This window comes from Panulirus ornatus, chromosome 64 (assembly GCF_036320965.1).
Source record: "Panulirus ornatus isolate Po-2019 chromosome 64, ASM3632096v1, whole genome shotgun sequence".
Classification (NCBI taxonomy): domain Eukaryota; kingdom Metazoa; phylum Arthropoda; class Malacostraca; order Decapoda; family Palinuridae; genus Panulirus; species Panulirus ornatus.
This window is the reverse complement of record NC_092287.1, coordinates 18,581,177-18,604,032: the sequence shown is the minus strand read 5'-3', so window position 1 is coordinate 18,604,032 and position 22,856 is coordinate 18,581,177. Positions and strand designations below refer to the sequence as shown.

The 22,856-nt window shown below is 39.8% G+C and overlaps 1 protein-coding gene across 2 annotated transcripts in view; it reads right to left on the bottom strand.

The window, feature by feature from the left end:
• LOC139746155 (uncharacterized) overlaps positions 1 to 22,856 on the bottom strand; it is a 69,155-nt gene that overhangs the window by 27,782 nt on the left and 18,517 nt on the right. For both annotated transcript variants that reach the window (XM_071657021.1, XM_071657020.1), the window contains exon 3: positions 11,242 to 11,411. In XM_071657021.1, the coding sequence (XP_071513122.1) occupies positions 11,242 to 11,411 (170 nt within the window). The remainder of the gene's footprint in view (positions 1 to 11,241; positions 11,412 to 22,856) is intronic.

The window sequence follows — 22,856 nt, the reverse complement described above, 5'->3', positions numbered from 1 at the left end:
AAAAGACAACAAAGGCCACATTTGTTCACACTCAGTCTCTAGCTGTCATATATACTGCACCAAAGCCACAGCTCCCTTTCCACATCCAGGAACCAATGTACATTGAAATATGAACATAGGCAACTTTAGCTTTGAAAATAGAAAGCTAAAGGGGAAGGCATGGCTCACTAGAAGATATCAAAAAGAGAAGCAGTTTAGGGATAAGCTGGGGCAAAGATATAAGGGACACCCCAGAAGCAAACATTTCTAGCTTGCAGAAAAGCTAGGAGCAAGTATGGCATAAGAATCATAGAGCACAAACTTTGAAAAGAATATTGAAAACAAGATACAATACAAATCTTTTCCAAATAATCATCAAAAGTAAACTGTCAAAAAAGCAGCAAATAAGGGTAAAAGATCCAGCAGGATGAGACTTAGAGGATGATTTAAATATTTTATCATTATTTTCGTTATTTTGCTTTGTCGCTGTCTCCCGCATTTGCGAGGTAGCGCAAGGAAACAGAAAAAAGAAATGGCCCAACCCACCCCCATACACATGTACATACACACACGTCAACACACGCAAACCTACACACCCATACATCTCAATGTACACATATATATACACACACAGACACATACATATATACCCATGCACACAATTCACACTCCCTGCCTTTATTCATTCCCATCGACACCTCGCCACACATGGAATACCATCACCCTTCCCCTCATGTGTGCGAGGTAGCGCTAGGAAAAGATAACAAAGGCCCCATTCGTTCACACTCAGTCTCCAGCTGTCATGCAATAATGCCCGAAACCACAGCTCCCTTTCCACATCCAGGCCCCACACAACTTTCCATGGTTTACCCCAGACGCTTCACATGCCCTGATTCAATCCACTGACAGCACGTCAACCCCGGTATACCACATCGATCCAATTCACTCTATTCCTTGCCCGCCTTTCACCCTCCTGCATGTTCAGGCCCCGATCACACAAAATCTTTTTCACTCCATCTTTCCACCTCCAATTTGGTCTCCCACTTCTCCTCGTTCCCTCCACCTCCGACACATATATCCTCTTGGTCAATCTTTCCTCACTCATTCTCTCATGTGACCAAACCATTTCAACACACTCTCTTCTGCTCTCTCAACCACACTCTTTTTATACAGCAAAATTTCCAACTTCAGAATGTCAATGAACTCGCCAGGATGAGAGGAATTGATGCATCTTCATTGCTAGTTCTTGCCTTCATACACATGACTATGGAAACCAAGAACATCATGCATGGTACACCTATTACAAAAAGTAGTGATGTAGAACACCAATTAGTAAAAGTGTTTAAGTTTCAGTTTGATTATGTGTTATGAAACGAGTATGTAAAAGGGGAAGAAATGAAACTAAACTCAAGGAGATATAATTGTGGACACTAGAAAGAAGTCAGCAACTCTCTTGGTAATGTAAACTGGAGAAATTGGGTAGTCAGGAGCCAAAGCATTGTGGTAGAAGGATTCTGAGAAATTTACAAAGACTAAGAAAAGTGTCAGCTTTAGCCTTCGATACTAAGGGAAAGCCGAGACAACAGGAGGAGTTATTAAAAAAAAAAAGATGTCAAAAAGTGAAGGAGCTTTACAACACAGTGGAGGACTGCCCCTTAACAAGACCCTAAAGTTTCATGAAATACTGGAAAATGGCCCAAACAAAACATAATGGGAAGAGTAAATCTTAAAAAAAGAAATGTATTGCATTAATTCTAAATCCTCCAGAAAACTTTTTATGAACCAAAACATTCTTTTTTCACATTGGAAGTTTCCATCCACATCAATGCCAGGCCTTATACTGAAAATAAGAAATTTCAAAGTGAAAGAGAGACATGTAGGAAGTATTACAAAACTCTGAAAGGATGTGATAAAAAACCTGTCTTTTAAAATGTGCTGTGTCATAGTTACTGGGAAAGACACAATAAGGTAAAGAGTTCCAAAGCATTGACATGTAAAGATAGAAACAGTCATCAAAATTACCCAAACCTCAGTTGCAACGGCCACACTGTAATCATGCGACGCAGCAGCTTGCGGAGTATTGTGTGATCTAGCTAGTGGTGGGGGAATGGAAGCAGCCAATTCTCAGAAGCAATAACCAAAGTAAGATAATGATATAACATTCAAGGAATTATCAGTACGTGCATGAAACAGTGATACACACTTCTCAGACACAGTAAAGTACTAGTAACAGGGAATTTCAGTTTAAGTCAGACTGAAGGTATTTGGATTCTTATGGAGATAGGAATCATGTAGACATAAGTTCCCAGTAAATAAAGGAATATTTCCAGTTCCAGAATGTCAATGGGAACACTAGGATCAGAGTGACTGATACACGATCATATCTTCACATACAATAGCAAGGGAATCGAGAATATCGTAAAAGATACACCAAATGGAAAATGCATCATGTAATGCTCAAGAATAATTATGTAGTATGTGATGGCATAAAAAGAGGAAATATGAAGTGAGATTGTGTCATACAAAAGCAGAAACTACACAGAATTTAGCAATTCCTACTGTAACAAAGCAGGATTCATATTCAGCAGCCAGTGCACTGTGATGGTTAGGTTCGTGAACTATTTATATTTATTCATCATACTTTGTTATAATTCATTATATGTTGAAATGTATAGGCATGTATATGTGCGTGTGTGGACATGTATGTATATACATATACATGTGTATGTGGGTGGGCTGGGCCATTCTTTCATCCGTTTCCTTGCACTACCTTGCTAATGCGGGAGACAACGACAAAGTATAATAAAAAAGAATATAAAAAACTTTGTCGCTGTCTCCCGCGTTAGCAAGGTAGTGCAAGGAAACAGACGAAAGAAATGGCCCAACCCACCCCATACACATGTATATACATACGTCCACACACGCAAAATATACATACCTATACATCTCAACGTATACATTATATATATATATATTATATATATATATTATAATATATATATATATATATATATATATATAGTATATATATATATATATATATATATATATCTTCCGCAAAGCTTTCACTACCTCTTCTCTGTTTACCAACTCATTTTCCCTAACCCTCTCACTTTGCACACCACCTCGACCCAAACACCCTATATCTGCCACTCTGTCATCAGACACATTCAACAAACCTTCAAAATACTCATTCCATCTCCTTCTCACATCACCACTACTTGTTATCACCTCCCCATTTACGCCCTTCACTGAAGTTCCCATTTGCTCCCTTGTCTTACGCACCCTATTTACCTCCTTCCAGAACATCTTTTTATTCTCCCTAAAATTTACTGATAGTCTCTCACCCCAACTCTCATTTGCCCTTTTTTTCACCTCTTGCACCTTTCTCTTGACCTCCTGTCTCTTTCTTTTATACTTCTCCCACTCAATTGCATTTTTTCCCTGCAAAAATCGTCCAAATGCCTCTCTCTTCTCTTTCACTAATACTCTTACTTCTTCATCCCACCACTCACTACCCTTTCTAAACAGCCCACCTCCCACTCTTCTCATGCCACAAGCATCTTTTGCGCAATCCATCACTGATTCCCTAAATACATCCCATTCCTCCCCCACTCCCCTTACTTCCATTGTGCTCACCTTTTTCCATTCTGTACACAGTCTCTCCTGATACTTCTTCACCCAGGTCTCCTTCCCAAGCTCACTTACTCTCACCACCTTCTTCACCCCAACATTCACTCTTCTTTTCTGAAAACCCATACTAATCTTCACCTTAGCCTCCACAAGATAATGATCAGACATCCCTCCAGTTGCATATATATACACATGCACAGACATATACATATATACACATGTACATAATTCATACTTGCTGCCTTTATTCATTCCCGTCGCCACCCTGTCACACATGCAATGACAACCCACTCCCCCCGCGAGGTAGCACTAGGAAAAGACAACAAAGGCCACATTTGTTCACACTCAGTCTCTAGCTGTCATATATAGTGCACCAAAGCCACAGCTCCCTTTCCACATCCAGGAACCAATGTACATTGAAATATGAACATAGGCAACTTTAGCTTTGAAAATAGAAAAAACAAAGAAAAGGGGAAGGCATGGCTCACTAGAAGATATCAAAAAGAGAAGCAGTTTAGGGATAAGCTGGGGCAAAGATATAAGGGACACCCCAGAAGCAAACATTTCTAGCTTGCAGAAAAGCTAGGAGCAAGTATGGCATAAGAATCATAGAACACAAACTTTGAAAAGAATATTGAAAACAAGATACAATACAAATCTTTTTCAAATAATCATCAAAAGTAAACTGTCAAAAAAGCAGCAAATAAGGGTAAAAGATCCAGCAGGATGAGACTTAGAGGATGATTTAAATATTTTATCATTATTTTTATTATTTTGCTTTGTCGCTGTCTCCCGCATTTGCGAGGTAGCGCAAGGAAACAGAAAAAAGAAATGGCCCAACCCACCCCCATACACATGTACATACACACACGTCCACACACGCAAACCTACACACCCATACATCTCAATGTACACATATATATACACACACAGACACATACATATATACCCATGCACACAATTCACACTCCCTGCCTTTATTCATTCCCATCGACACCTCGCCACACATGGAATACCATCCCCCTCCCCCTCATGTGTGCAAGGTAGCGCTAGGAAAAGATAATGCCCGAAACCACAGCTCCCTTTCCACATCCAGGCCCCACACAACTTTCCATGGTTTACCCCAGACGCTTCACATGCCCTGATTCAATCCACTGACAGCACGTCAACCCCGGTATACCACATCGATCCAATTCACTCTATTCCTTGCCCGCCTTTCACCCTCCTGCATGTTCAGGCCCCGATCACACAAAATCTTTTTCACTCCATCTTTCCACCTCCAATTTGGTCTCCCACTTCTCCTCGTTCCCTCCACCTCCGACACATATATCCTCTTGGTCAATCTTTCCTCACTCATTCTCTCCATGTGCCCAAACCATTTCAAAACACCCTCTTCTGCTCTCTCAACCATGCTCTTTTTATTTCCACACATCTCTCTTACCCTTACATTACTTACTCGATCAAACCACCTTACACCACACATTGTCCTCAAACATCTCACTTCCAGCACATCCACCCTCCTAAGCACAACTCTATCCATAGCCCACGCCTCGCAACCATACAACATTGTTGGAACCACTATTCCTTCACACATACCCATTTTTGCTTTCAGAGATAATGTTCTCGACTTCCACACATTCTTCAAGGCTCCCAGGATTTTCGCCCCCTCCCCCACCCTATGATTCACTTCTGCTTCCATGGTTCCATCCGCTGCCAGATCCACTCCCAGATATCTAAAACACTTCACTTCCTCCAGTTTTTCTCCATTCAAACTTACCTCCCAATTGACTTGACCCTCAACCCTACTGTACCTAATAACCTTGCTCTTATTCACATTTACTCTTAACTTTCTTCTTTCACACACTTTACCAAACTCAGTCACCAGCTTCTGCAGTTTCTCACTTGAATCAGCCACCAGCGCTGTATCATCAGCGAACAACAACTGACTCACTTCCCAAGCTCTCTCATCCACAACAGACTTCATACTTGCCCCTCTTTCCAAAACTCTTGCATTCACCTCCCTAACAACCCCATCCATAAACAAATTAAACAACCATAGAGAAATCACACACCCCTGCCGCAAACCTACATTCACTGAGAACCAATTACTTTCCTCTCTTCCTACACGTACACATGCCTTACATCCTCGATAAAAACTTTTCACTGCTTCTAACAACTTGCCTCCCACACCATATATTCTTAATACCTTCAACAGAGCATTTCTATCAACTCTATTATATTCCTTCTCCAGATCCATAAATGCTACATACAAATCCATTTGCTTTTCTAAGTATTTCTCACATACATTCTTCAAAGTATTTCCAAAGTGGAAGATACTATGGTCCCAACACCATAGGTATTACGAGATGGTGACCTTAGAAAGCATTAAAATAACATCTGGAAAAAGAGTTAAAAAAGACTACTAAATGGTCTTGAACCATATAAAGCTCAAGATTCTGATGAAAAGATGAGGTTCAAGGTTCTCATTGAAAAAGACAAGGTTCATGGTTTTGAGGAAATTTCTCCATATGTACTGAAAATAAGTGCTGAGATACTTGAAAAATATATTGAAATGTTGTCAAAGATATCAATGAAAAAATGCAATGTGCTACAGGAGTGGAACAGGGCAAATGTCCTCCTACCTATCTTTAAGACATTCAGTGCATTTTTTTTTGCCTTGCCCAAATGCATGAAAATGAAAAAAATTATCTTTTTTCAATTGGGTACACTGGGCATATAATCACACAAAACAAGAATATCAAAACAAATGAGAACTCATCTACAACCCTGAATGAATCTCCGTTCCTGGACTTAAAATGCATCTTCCACACTCACCAACACTGCCGGAATAGGTAAGTGCAGTGGATGTGAACAAACAAAATAAAAGACTCTTCATTATCTGATAAAATCATCATGTGATATCTTGGGGGGGTATAATAATTCTCAGTACAATGGTATTATACATGCCAGTCCATCTGCACATCATCATGGACCATATATTTCTTTCAAAATCTTACTCTCCAATCAACAAAAACAATCAATCCTTTTCTTGAGAAACTCAAGTGTGATGCTACCAACTCTTAACACTACAATTAATCTAAAGCAAGGATTTCACCCTCTCTCTCTTTTCTCACTGTCCCATACACCAAGACATGTCACCATCTCATCCAAAGCACACATCTGCCTCTCTTATCTAACAAATTAACCAGTCCTTCAGAACACTTACTCCTCTTCGAATCCTCTAGTCTGCTACTATTTCCCTGTTCACTCTCTTAACTGTCTTCTACATTTGTCCTGTAGCTGTTCTCACACTATTCAACTTTTAAAGCAATCTTATTCTATCCAAAAATCAGTGCTTTCTCCCCATACATTAATTATTCTTTTTCAGATCTTATCCCTTCCTCTTGACCTTCTGACACTTTCTCTTGTACTTCTCCCATCACTTGTAGCCTACAGATACCACTAATACAGCTTACTTTTTTCTTGGCAATCTAACCTTTTCAATCCACCACTCACTACCCTTTCCTGTTCATATCCTACCAGCTGCATGCCACACTCTTAACATTCATGTCTAACATTTCTGCACGAGCAGGAAAGCCCTTCTGAAAGCTCCAAGGTGAGTGTAGCATATCATCCAGCTGCATGCAAATGTTATGATAAATCTTTGATGCCATTCCTGGCCTTCCATTGTGTTTTACATGCATTAATACATAAAAGATTCCTTTTAATACTAAACAATTAATCTTTAACCCATATCACAATTACAGTGAGTTTACCAAGATGAGCACTACTGTGTTTAAGCAAACTAACTTTGTGATACTATTTCTCTTTTTTTTTTTTTTTCTTTTTATAACTGTTATACTTTGTCGCTGTCTCCTGCATCAGCGAGGTAGCGCAAGGAAACAAACAAAAGAATGGCCCAACCCTCCCACATACACGTCCACACATGCACATATACATACCTATATATTTCAACGCATACATATATACATACACAGACATATGCATATATACACATGTAGATAATTCATATGTGCTGCCTTTATTCATTCCTGTCCCCACCCCACCACTCATGAAATGACAACCCCCTTCCCCCGAATGTGCACGAGGTAGAGCTAGGAAAAGACAACAAAGGCCACATTCGTTCACACTCAGTCTCTAGCCGTCATGTATAATGCACTGAAACCACAGATCCCTTTCCACATCCAGGCCCCACAGAACTTCCCATGGTTTACCCCAGACGCTTCACATACCCTGGTTCAATCCACTGACAGCACATCGACCCTGCTATACCACATCGTTCCAATTCACTCTATTCCTTGCACGCCTTTTACCCTCCTGTAAGTTCAGGCCCCGATTGCTCAATATTTTTTTCACTCCATCTTTCCTCCTCCAATTTGGTCTCCCTCCACCTGTGACACATATATCCTCTTTGTCAATCTTTCCTCTCATTCTCTCCATGTGACCAAACCATTTCAAAACACCCTCTTCTGCTCTCTCAACCACACTCTTTTCATTACCACACATCTCTCTTACTCTTTCATTACTTACTCAATCAAACCACCTCACACCACATACTGTCCTCAAACATCTCATTTCCAATACATCCACCCTCTCTGCACATGTCTATCTATAGCCCACACCTCGCAACCATACAACATTGTTGGAACCACTATTCCTTCAAACATACCCAATTTTGCTTTCCGAGATAATGTTCTCTCCTTCCACACATTTTTCAATGGTTCCAGAACTTTCACCCCCTGTGCCACCCTGTGACCCGCTTCCAGTTCCATGGTTCCATCCACTGCCAAATCCACTCCCAGATATCTAAACACTTTACTTCCTCCAGTTTTTCTCCATTCAAACTTGCCTCCCAATTGACTTGTCCCTCAACCCTACTGCAACTAATACCCTTGAACCTTGCTCTTATTCACATTTACTCTCAGCTTTCTTCTTTCACACACTTTACCAAACTCAGTCACCAGCATCTGCAATTTCTCACCAGAATCAGCTACCAGCGCTGTATCATCAGCAAACGACAATTGACTCTCTTCCCAAGCTCTCTCATCCACAACAGACTGCATAATTTCCCCTCTCTCCAAAACTCTTGCATTCACCTCCCTGACAACCCCATCCATAAACAAATTAAACAACAATGGAGACATCACGCACCCCTGCCACAAACCAATGCCACAAAATGGCATTCACTGAGAACCAATCAAAATTTCTCACTGTAAATTGTTTTACTTTTATATTTATTATACTTAACCTGTTTTCTGCATCAGTGAGATAGTGCAAGGAAACATGAAGAATGGCCCAACCACCCACAAACACATATATATAAAGATACACCACCGAACTTCCGGCTACTGATGGTTTGGCAACTCCTTTAGTCCGCTCAAAATTGCATGAGGGAACTTGAAATTACTGCGGCCACCAGACTAGTTTACTGGGCGGCCACAGATGGTGTGTGTAGGGCGCACTTTACATTCTTTACGCTGCACTTGTTGGTGGTGATGCTGCAATTCTGTGGATTCCTAGCTTATTTTGCTTAAATTCAATCCCAGCTATGGCTCCTAAAACGTACTGTGTTAGTCATGGTGTCAAACGTAAACACCAGTCCATATTGATCCAAGATAAAGTAAACCTGTAGAAAAAAATGGACTGTGGTGTTTTGGTGCATAAGCTCTGTGACATCTACATTAATGGTTCATCAACTATTTCTGATATAAAGAAGCAAAGAGAGAAAATATTGAAATTCTATGCAGACAGCGATTCCAAGAAGCAAATGACAATTAGAAAAACTATGAAAGATGAAAAGAGTACTCAGCATGATTGGGTGATGAAGGATTGGTTTCGACAGTGTCGGAGTGAACTTGTCAGGCAGCATGATAATGGACCAGAATAAGTTGTTCCATAAAGAACTTAAATTACAACATGAGCGGGACTATAGTGAAGGATGGCTTCAAAGATCCAAGAAGCGTCATGGAATTTCCATGAATAAAGTGTGCGGAGAAAAGCTGTCTCCAAGCCACGAAGGAGCTGCCAAGTATGAGGACAAATTTGCGAAACTCGTAGCTGACGAGCACCTCAGTCCTGAGCAGTGTATATTGCAGATGAAACTGCATTATTCTGGCAATGCACACCTAGGAAAACACTAACAACAGAAGACGAAGAAGACCCCACAGGATTCAAACAATCTAAAGACAGACTTACCATCTTAAGGTGCTCAAACATTTAACATTTGTTTAATTTAAATTTCTAGCAGTCCATGGTATACTTTAGACACATGGGAGATGTATAATTAGTGGGTTAGAGGTGTGTTGATGAATCATTATTTAGTGATCACGGTTGGTCCAGCATAATGGCTAATCCGGCAAGGCTTTGGAACAGAGTGCAAAAAAATTGGTGGTGTAACTGTACATCAATGCCCATACACTCACATATACATACATATCCATTTCAACGTATACATACATTTACATACATACACATGTGCATATTCACACTTGCTGCCATTCCATGTTGCCATCCAGCAATACATGAAACAGCATCCACCCCCTCCTCTCCTCCTCCAGCAAGGTAGCTCCAGTTAAAGACAAAAAGGCCACATTCGTTCACACTCAGTCAGTAACTGTCATGTGTAATGCACCAAAACCACAGCTCCCTTTCCACATCCAGGCCCTACAAAAATTTCCATGGTTTACCCCTGATGCTTCACATGCCCTGGTTCAATCCACTGACAAAACATCAACCCTGGTATATCACATCATTCCAATTCACTCTATTCCTTGCAAGCATTTCACCCTCCTGTATGTTCAGGCCCCGATCGCTCAAAATCTTTTTCACTCCATCCTTCCACAACCAATTTGGTCTCTCACTTCTTCCCTCCACCCCTAACACATATATCCTCTTTGCCAATCTTTCCTCACTCATTCTCTCCATGTGTCCAAACAATTTCAACACATCCTCTCCTGCTCTCTCAACCACTCTTTTTATTACCAGACATCTCTCTTACCCTTTCATTACTTAACCAAACCACCTCACACCACGTATTGTCCTCAAACATTTCATTTCCAACACATCCACCCTTATGATACTACATACAAGCTAGTAAATATTGTATTAATATCACCATTACAAAGTGAGACTACCGATTGCCACTATAAAAATCTATCAAGTGCATGATAGAGAGAGAAAACTTGCTGAGCTCAAGTTGTGTGCTATGGCCAGGTAATGCACGGAAAAAGGCTCGCATGCAATTCCAACCCTTGCAGGTCCTACATACTCAAATATGGATACTATACATCCAGAAATGAAATTTCAATCAATTTGTAAGGCTCCTGTTTATGCCATGTGTGTAATCTTGTGTATAAGCACCAAGATATTCATGCGCTCAGTATTAAGCACTGCCTCTCTAAACATCTTCCACTTCTCTCGCCTTAATTTCTCTTGTCCTATGTCATTTCCCCTCAGACCCTGGTATCTTTGCACATAGGTCAGTTTTCCAAGCTCCTTCACTATCGCTACTACTTTCATACACAAAAAATGAAGATAACAGATACAGGAAAGCAAAAGGAGGGAAGTACAAAAAAATGGCATAATACATCAAATCCAAATGCGACTTACAAATCAATATCATGATGTTTTGAAGAATGTCTGGTCTGATGAGGCTGAAGGTTCTTCAAGTCTTCCTTTATTTTCAAGATCCCTAGATTCTCCATGAGCTTCTTTCTCTCTATAATATTCTGTTGTATCCTAAACTCATACTCTGACACAGAGGAACAATCAAGCTCCTCCTTGTAAAGAAGAGAAACCAGTTAGATTAATAAGAAAAAGTAGGCAGTATCTTACAGACTGTTCAGCTTGGGTTTATAAAATGAGGGAGAAATACCCGTGCAATTAATGGATCCTACGAAATATGACAGCACTTTGGGAAATATATTAGCCAAACTAGTTCAATCTTATCCAGTAACAAAATATGTTATTCCTGAATTTTTATTCAAATAACTGTATTAAAAAAAGGGCCCCTTTCACTTTGTTCCTGCAGCTTCAAGGCTGTGCTATAAACACTTGTAAAATGAGGGGCTCTTTAGAGTGAAATTTCCTCCTGGGATTGTGCTCCTTTTCAATCAATGATAATAATACAACCTTGCTGACAGTGACTTTTCAGTAATGGCATTACCAGAAGCAGGTGGAGGTTAGTAGCACCTACTTGCCCTAAGTATTTTGTAAGCATTAAAAGGGGCAGGAACACCTTAGGAAAAAGATAAAATACTTCAAATAACAAAAACATTAAATTACAAATTCATCATCCACTTTTTTCCTGAAATCTGAAGAACTAGCAAACTAAAATGGAAAACAATTTTGGAAATAATGGACTAAAATACATATTACAGCAGTGCAAGGGCTCTAGTTTTTCAACTTCACTTCTGGTTCTTTTGGTATGCCAATTATGGTGGAGGTAATAGAGTGGAAGACTGGAGACAATCAACTCACAGTCTACTGAAAATTGCTATCATAGTCTACTTAGCTATGCTTGTTATGTTAAAGCTGAACAGTACCTGAAATAAAGCTTTAACCTGCAACAGGTTCCTGGACAACCTGAAACAACACTAATTAATCACAAGTGGAACACTGAAACCTATGTTATAAGGAGGGGGTAACATTCTTGACCAAAAATTTTCTAGAGATAACCCCCATGTTTGGATTGTACTTTAAAGCTTAAGTGTACCTTAAAGTTTAAGCTTACTATCCATAAAGGTGATACTTAGAGAAAATTTACTAAAAGAGCACTGTACTGAAACATGGTAATCAGAGCTTCAGGTGCTGATGAAGTGGGATTAGGTGGAATGGGAGTTATTGGGAGGGAGACAGAGAGGACCTAAGGTTATCTACATCACTTTTTGAATTATCCAATTTAACAAGTGTTGCCAACATTCAACAGACTTTAAAATGTGGTGATGAGTACTTGAGGTGGTGGTGGAGTAGAAATGGCATGTTATGAGGGCTACTGGGAAGGAGGAGGGTGGGTGCTTGGCTTATCCTACACCATACCCATGAATCATGTTATCTAGCAATTACTTCAACAGGAAAAGTTATCTAATGCCCCCTGAAAAAGCTGTCCAATGTTACATATGTGGCATGCATCTTTGTCTCTTGATAAATCTGTAAATATCTCAAACCACAAGAAGTCTTCAAGCTCCTTTGATAAATCAGAGGCACAGTCATGGTCGAGATCCATACCATTTGTGAGGGCAGCAGTCTCATCTAAGTGCTCTCAAACATTTCTCATTAACCATTTTGTGTAAACTGGCACATAATATCCCTTATTGTCAAACTTATTATCAGCTCTATTCCAACTTTATGGGGTGGTTCACATAACCACAGCCTCTCAAATCTTAAAATCAAACCATATCCAGTGCGATGAAGTGAAACATGAACTTCCATGGTTAAATAAGTACTTACTGCTTTTCCACTCTAATGGAGTCCCATTTCACTATTACTTAAAGTGGCAGGGGCCCCATAAAAGGGGGTTCTGAGGTTATACAATAAAAAAAAGAAATCCTCTGGCATTCTCTTTTATCCCTACTCAAATCACACAACAGCCATTCACATCTGCAGCCTACCTCACCCCTATGTGTCTTCAACTCTATGTCTATTCATCTTAACCAACCTATCATTTGCCATATGTTCATGATAATGGCAGTAGCAATGTCATTAGTAAAAGTAGGGAGCATGAGAGTTTTAGTGATACTACTCTGGAGAAGTACCTATTTCACAGGTAACAGAACAGTGGCAAAGCAATTAATAAATCAAGGCAGGATTGATGGGAAAAGTGTATTCACTACTGAACAAGGTAGTTGCCACTCAGGACATTCACTATCCTAATCCTTTTAAACCATCCACAATCATACACTAAAAAAAAAAGGTAATGCACTGCTAGGCATTATTTCAGAGAATAATGAAAAGATAAAACAACAAGACTATGAAAATTAGAAATGATCAAACCAACTGGCAACTGCAATGGCTGCCAGCATTTATATCACAGCTGTGGAGAATCTTTTTTTTTGTAATTTTGACCCTAAAAGCAAATAACATTATTCCCAGACATTTGGGAAAGCATAATAAGGCCATTAGCAAAATGAACTAAACAAGTAAGGTTTTGTAACCTAAAGCAGGGGAACACACTTGCTCCTATATCTAGACTATGCCTATTGTCTAACCCCCACACAGACCATCCCTAAATATAACTCAATGAGAGAAGAAAAATCTTGGAGTAAAAAAAAAAAATAAAAAAGGAATGAAATTTCTGAAGGCAAATCTATTGGTAATGAAATTAAGCTGATATATGATACCAGGAACTCTAGTAAAAAAAACCTGGAAGCAAAAAGTTTTCAGTGCTTTTATGGAACATTAAAGATGCCAGTAATTAGACAGGGCAGCACCCTCACTATGGCTGAAGTAAAAACAATAATGCTAAGAATATAACATCAAGAAGACAAGGTAAAGAAATTAAACTACTGCAAGGAACCAAGAAGACTGCCAGAAAGCACTATCAGATGAGGATTACCAGAATAAACCTGCGACAGAATATGACAAAATTAAAAAAAGAATGGAGGACGAGCTCATCATGGGAACAGGGATGGCAGAGGAAGAGCCATTTTCAAAGAAAAATGTACAAAATAGGTGTGGAGAAGTATGAAATAAGAGATTACTCAGAGATGGTAAATAACAGAGAGATGAAGTAATACAAGAGGAGCAGACGTTAGAGGATTCTGGCCCAGACTAGCAACGTCAAGAGAAAACAGCATAGTCAGGAAAACATGTGATGCAAAGGATAGAATTAATTCTAATAAAGCATTTGATTGCACTGATCAGAAATCTGCAATTCTGGAACTATATTTTTTGGGCTGCCCGTCCTCATTACTAGCCTTTATTGCAAATTTCCTATCTGAGCATAAGCAAAGAGAAATACCAAGATTCCATCTCTAAATGGGACAACATAACTTGTGGGAACAAAGTTAGGACCAATCATATTCTTAGCTGTTATCAATGATATCTGTAGAAACTCGAACTTTCATGTAAAATATGTCGACAATCTTACCTTCTGAGAGAGTGTTGATATTACCGATAGAATAACCCTCACAATGCAAATTACCATAGGTGATCTAAATGGGGCAACATAACTTGTTACTGACAGAATGACCTTCACAACACAAATCACATTAGATGATCTTAAGCATCAATATCAAAATGACACCAAACCCTGTTAAATGTGAGGTTATGTCTAGGTTACCATTAAAACAACCCAATGCTCTTGTACACTCAGTATTACATGGATATAACTTAACCATAGTCCATAGCTGTAAACTGTAAGGTTTGCACATTAGCTCAGCTCTCAGTCGGAATGATCATGTTGAACGTATGGTCACAAAAGCAAACAGGTGCATGCTTATTTCGTACCAAGCAAAACTCTAGTTTTAGTAAGGAAATAATGTCAAATTATAAAGCTGGTTTATACATACATTCCTAGTGTACGCAGCCCCATTATGGCACCCAGGCTTGACTCAGGCAAAACACTCACATCTTTAGTGCATTCAGAAATGATGTTTCAAAGTTATCTTTAGAAGTCGGTATACAAATTATGAAACTGCTTTAGCAAGCTTGAACACCCTGTCATTATATGAAATGAGAGATGAACTATCAATACAATTTGGAAAAAATCACCTATAATCTGACAAACAATGTAACCAGCAACCACAAATATTGTATAACTTACATGGTAGAGACACTAGAAGTAAACAGTTATTGCGGTCTATAAGATGTAGAACACGTTATCAAAATTCAAGTACATCATACATAGAAAACTTAATGTTAAGTATGATTCTCAATTTCTTTAATATTTACCTTTGCTGTTTTCTAACTTCTAACTTTTTTAGTATTTACTTGTTTTATACTATTTGATCTTCAAAAATATTTTCATTCACTCATACTGGAAATCATTTGCTATAAAGGTAGGAATATCGTAAACCAAGACATTATGTACTGCAACATACCATATTATACTTTTTTGGTGAATAACCCTTGGATTATCATTATTATTATTACTATCATTATTATCAGTATTTATTTACTTATTCTTTATTCACTGTACTTAAGTCGCTGTCTCCCACATTAGTGAGGTAGCACAAAAAACAAACAAAAGCATAGCCCAACCCACCCACATACACATGTACATACATAAACATCCACACACGCACATATACATACCTACACATTTCAACGTATACATACCTATATATACACAGACATATATACATGTTCATACTTGGTGCCTTCATCCATTCTTTCGCCACCCTGCCACATATGAAATGGCAACCCCCCTAACCCTGCATGTGGGTGAGGAAGAGACAACAAAGGCCACATTTGTTCACACTCAGCCTCTAGCTGTCATGTGTAATGCACCGAAACCACAGCTCCCTTTCTACATCCGAGCCCTACAAAACATTCCGTGGTTTACCCCAGATGCTTCACATACCCTGGTTCAATCCATTGACAGCATGTTGGTATACCACATTGTTCCAATTCACTCTACACCTTACATGCCTTTCACCCTCCTGTATGTTCAGGCCTCGATCACTCAATATCTTTTTAACTCCATCCTTCCACCTCCATTTTGGTCTCCCACTTCTCGTTCCCTCCGCCTCTGACACATACATCCTCTTCGTCAATCTTTCCTAACTCATTCTCTCCATGTGACCAAACCATTTCAGTACACCCTCTTCAGCTCTCTCAACCAAACTCTTTTTACTACCACACATCTCTCTTGCCCTTTCATTACTTACTCGATCAAACCACCTCACACCACATATTGTCCTCAAACATCTCATTTCCAACACATCCACCCTCCTCTGCACAACCTTATCTATAGCCCATGCCTTGCAACCATATAACATTGTTGGAACCACTATTTTTTTGCTCTCCGAGATAACATTCTTGCCTTCTATACATTCTTCAACGTTCCTAGAACCTTCACCCCCAACCCCTACCTTGTGACTCTCTTCCAATTCCATGGTTCCATCCACTGCTAAATCTACTCCCAGATATCTAAAACACTTCCCTTCCTCCAGTTTTTTTCCATTCAAACTTACCTCCCAATCAATTTGTCCCTCAACCCTACTGAACCTAATAACCTTGCTCTTATTCACATTTACTCTCAGCTTTCTTCTTTCACACACTTTACCAAACTCAGTCACCAACCTCTGTAGTTTCTCACCCGAATCAGCCACCAGCGCTATATCATCAGCGAACAACAACTGACTCGCTTGCCAAGCCCTCTCACCCACAACAGACTGCATACTTGCCCCTCTCTCCAAAACTCTTGCATTCACCTCCCTAACAACCCCATCCATAAACAACCGTCGAGACACAACGCACCCCTGCCGCAAACCGACATTCACTGGGAACCAATCACTTTTCTCTCTTCCTACTCGTACACATGCCTTACATCCTTGGTAAAAACTTTTCACTGCTTCCAGCAACTTACCTCACAGACCATATACTCTTGATACCTTCCACAAAGCATCTCTATCAACTTTATCATATGCCTTCTCCAGATCCATAAATGCTACATACAAATCTATATGCTTTTCTGAGTATTTCTCACGTACATTCTTCAAAGCAAACACCTGATCCACACAACCTCTACCACTTCTGAAACCACACTGCTCTTCCCTAATATGATGCTCTATACATGCCATTACCCTCTCAATCGATACCCTCCCATATAATTTCCAAGGAATACTCACCAAACTTACATCTCTGTAATCTGAACATGCCTTTATCCCCTTTGTCTTTGTACAATGGCACTATGCATGCATTCTGCCAATCCTTAGGCACTTCACCATACATACAATCAATATCCTTACTAACCAGTCAACAACACAATCACCCCCTTTTTTAATAAATTCCACTGCAATAACATCCAAACTCGCTGTCTTGCTGGCTTTCATCTTCCGCAAAGCTTTCACTACCTCTTCTCTGCTTACCAAACCATTCTCCCTGATCCTCTTCACACACCACGTTGACCAAAACACCCTATATCTGCCACTCTATCATCAAACACATTCAACAAACCTTCAAAATTCTCACTCCATCTCCTTCTCACTTCATCACTACTTGTTATTACCTCCACATTAGCCCCCTTCTCCGATGTTCCCATTTGTTATCTTGTCTTATGCACTTTATTTACCTCCTTCCAAAACATCTTTTTATTCTCCCTAAAATTTAATGATACTCTCTCACCCCAACTCTCATTTGCCCTCTTTTTCACCTCTTGCACCTTTCTCTTGACCTCCTGCCTCTTTCTTTTATACATCTCCCAGTCATTTGCACTATTTCCCTGCAAAAATCGTCCAAATGCCTCTGTCTTCTCTTTCACTAACAATCTTACTGCTTCCTCCCACCACTCACTACCCTTTCTAACCTGCCCACCTCCCACCTTTCTCATGCCACAGGCATCTTTTGCACAAGCCATCACTGCTTCCCTAAATACATCCTATTCCTAACACACTCCCCTTACATCATTTGGTTTAACCTTTTTCAATTCTGCACTCAAATCTCTCCTGGTACTTCCTTACTCAAGTCTCCTTTCCAAGCTCACTAACTCTCACCACTCTCTTCACCCCAACATTCTCTCTTCTTTTCTGAAAACCTCTACAATGCTTCACCTTTGCCTCCACAAGATAATGATCAGACATCCCTCCAGTTGCTCCTCTCAGCTCGTTAACATCCAAAAGTCTCTCTTTTATGCGCCTATCAATTAACACAATCCAATAACGCTCCCTCTTTAAACCAGGTATTCCCAATCACCAGTCCTTTTTCAGCACACAAATCTACAAGCTCTTCACCATTTCCATTTACGACACTGATCACCCCATGTATGACAATGATACCCTCAACTGCCTAATTACTCACCTTTGCATTCAAATCGCCCATCACTATAACCCAGTCTCATGCATCGAAGCTGCTAACACACTAACTCAGCTGCTCCAAAAACAATTGCCTCTCATGATCTTTCTTCTCATGACCAGGTGCATAGGCACCAATAATCACCAATCTCTCCATCCACTTTCAGTTTTACCCATATCAGCGTTTACTTTCTTAAACTATCACATACTCCCACAACTCCTAGTTCAGTAGTAGTGCTACTCCTTCCTTTGCTCTTGTCCTCTCACTAATCCCTGACTTACTCCCAAGACATCCCCAAACCACGCTTCCCCTTTACCCTTGAGCTTTGTTTCACTCAGAGCCAAAACATCAAGGTTCCTTTCCTCAAACATACCACCTATCTCTCCTTTTTTGTCATCTTGGTTACATCCACCCACATTTAGACATCCCAATCTGAGCCTTCGAGGAGGATGAGCACTCCCCACACGACTTCTTCTGTTTCCCCTTTTAGAAAGTTAAAATATAAGGAGGGGAGGGTTTCTAGCCCCCTGCTCCCATCCCCTTTAATCGCCTTCTACGACACGCAGGGAATGCATGGGAAGTATTCTCTCTCCCCTATCCCCAGGACGACGATCATCATCATTATCATTATTATCATTAGGCAATGACCAATCAAAACAGCTGTGTCACATAGAATACATGTATTTCAGATAAGATTAAAGACAAGGATGGGACACTGCATGACTGCAGGAGGTAAAAGTAAGGTGTATCTACACAAAAGAGGGAAGCTGTACTGGTTTATGTTATTACACACGAGCCTTTGATGATCCCTGGGCTGAAAGAGGAACTTCTTCGGAACAAAGAGAAAAGGGAAGCCATAGAAGAAGAGCAAGTCATGAAACTACTTGATGTGATGATGCTGACATACACAGGTCAAGAAATAAAAGTTAGGAAAATTGGAAAAAAAGAAAAACATGAGGAAGGCCAATGGGAAAAACATGATACAAATGACATTTAGCCATGAGATACCTAAGGATGCGATAAAAATTGCCAAAAAGGAGAGTTCAAAGGACTCTTTGCCAGAAGTGACAAACAAAGAGAAGAATGAGAGCTAAAAACTGACAAAAAACAGAAAATGAGAGCAATCAGATTAAGCCAGATGGAGGAACAAAACCCCCACTTCTAGCTCAAGGAAGCTTGACCTATGAATCAGTAGCACGTCCCCTTGACTGAAGGATCACCATAAAAATGCAGATGGAGGAGAGCTTAAAGACTATATCAGAGGCATCAACCCTAACATTATGCGAGGTGGAGACAAAATTCAAAGAGCTAAAGTCAAACAAATCTACCATTAGCAAATATGGATAGACAAAATTGAGATGGAGACTGGTTCTCTTACTAAAGTATAATATTAAATTCTAGGAAGCATCAATGGATATGGATTTCAGACAGTAGATAATGAGTAAAATCAAAGAGGGAAGGAGGTTTACAATGGTGCTGTTAGTCTAAGCTCTCCAAGAACCTGCAGTAAACAATCAGGAACAATCAGGATGGTGGAGGAAGCAGCAAAGACACATCCTCCTAGAGATGGTAAACTTCTGATAATGGAAGATTTCAATTACAGGGAAACAGACTAAGGAATCTTTGATGTTCATGGAGATAGTTAAGGAAATACAAGTTCCTATGATGAATACAGCAGAACCAGGGAGGATGATAAATCACATCTGCCAGACTTAGTCTTTAAACACAGCATGGAAACACAACATATCAAATATAATTCAAATATCAAGGAATGATATATTTTGACAACATGGCAGATGAGGTGCATGCAAAGTGGATGCCATTTCTCTCTCTTCAAACATTCTTCAGTACTCCCAGGACATTTGCCCCCTCCCCACCATATGACTCATTTCTGCTTCTACAGTTCCATTTGCTGCCATACCCAATTTTTCTCCTTTCAAATGCATATCCCAACTAACACATTCATCAACTCTGCTTAACTCATTAACCATGCTTTTATTTACATTCACTCCCAATTTTCTCCTTTCACACACTCTTCCAAACTCAGTCACCAACTTCTTTCAGTTTCTCATACAAATCTGCCACTAGTGCTGCATCATCAGCTAACAACAACTCATGTGCTTCAAAGGCCCTCTCATCCCTAACAGACTACAATCTTGCCCCCATCTTCGAGACTCTCACATTGAACTCCTTTACCATCCCATCCACAAACAAACTGGATAACTGTGGTGACATCACACATCCCTGCGGCAGATCAACCTTCACCGGGAACCATTATTTCTCCTCTCTTCCTACTCCTACACAAGCCTTACACCCTCTAGCAGCTTTCCTCCTACACTGTATATTCTTAAGACTTTGAAGAAAGCATCTCTATCAACCCTCTATATGCCCTTCAGATTCATGAATGTTACATACAAATGCATCTGTTTTTCCAAGTTTCTCACACATTCTTTAAAGCAACAACTGATTCACACATCCTCTACCACTTCTGAAACAACACTGCTCCTCACCATGTTGATACCCTGTAGATTCCTTTACCCTCTCAATCAATACCCTACATCTCACCAGGTATACTTAAACTCGGTAGTCTGAACACTCACCTTTAGCCCACTTACCTTTACACAATGGTACCATACATGCATTCCACCTCACCTCACCTCCACCATGATCTATACATACTGATAATCCTTATCAATCAATCAACAAAGTCACCCCCATTCTCAATAAATCCAAGTGTAATACCATCCACTCCAGCTGCTTTGCCACATTTCATTTACACAAGGATTTCACCACCTCTTCCCTCTTCACTAAACCACTTTCCATGACTCTCACTTCGGATATTACTTTGACCTAAACACTACATTTGCCACTCTTTCATCAAACACATTTAAGACTCATTCCAAATACTTGCTCCATCTCTTCCTCACTTCACCACTCCAGTTATTACTTCCCTTTTTTGCATCCTTACCAATGTTCTCTTATCTTTCACACATTATTCAACTCATTCCAAAACATCTTATTTTCCCTAAGTTTAGATACATGCTCACCCCAACTCTCATTTGCCCTCTTTTTCAACCCCTGTACCTTCCTCTTGATCTCCAGCCACATTCTCTTATCATCCCCCAATCATTTGCATTCCTTCCCTTTAAAAAGCAGTGCCTAAATGCCTCTTTTCTCTTTCACAAGCAACTTCTTCACTCCACTACTCACAACCCTTTCAACTCTGCCCCCCTCCCACCTTTTGCATGCCACATGCATCTCTAGCACATGCCAACACCACTTCCCTCCAAACCTCCCATTCCTCACCTGCTCCCCTTGCTTCATTTGCTCCCATCTTCTGCCATTCTCCACTCAACCTCTCTTATGTATTTTTACATACAAGTCTCTATTCCAACCTCATTTAATCTCACCACTCGTACCCCAGACACTGTTCCCTCTTTTCCGAAAACCTCTACAAATCTCCGTCACCTCCACAAGATAGTGATCACACATCATTCCAAGTGCCCCTCTCTACACATTTACATACAAAAGTCTTTCTTCTACACAACAGCCAGTTAATGTGAAATCCAACAATGCCTGCTGACCATCTCTCCTATTCACATACATATGTGTATATCTCTAATTAAACTAGAAATTCCTAACTGCCAGTCCTTTATCAGCACACTACCCCAAAAGTTCATAATATCTGTTTATAACTCTGCATACCCTATGCATCACAATCATACAATCCACTGCCACATTACCCTCACATTTAGATCACCCATCACTAATACCTGGTCACATCGAATGCTTTTCTCAACACTCAAAATTCTTCCTAAAGACCTTTCCTAACTTCATTATAAGCTTTTGTTACTTCCTTTTCCTCTAGAATTTTCTCCACGATTTATTAAAGTCCACAAGTCAGGTCTACATATCCTCTTCCTTTCCTAAATTCATCTTGTTCTTCACCTACATGAAATTCATCTATCCTTTAACATATTCACATTTCTACAATAATACCCTATTAATATTTATCTAGATGCTAGGCAAATGACCTCTTTTCTATGCTTTGACACACACTTTCCAGGTCCCATTACACATCAATTACCCCACCCATCTTTTCATTCAGCAATCCATCCATACACAAGCTTTTCCATTTTTTAAATGTACTTAGTAATGTCTTCCTGTTCCCTATATCCTCTAACCTCCAATGCCATCAAGCCAAAAGTGATATCACCATATACAAGGACTTTTCTTAACTATTCACTTCATTTCATACATACTTCATCCTG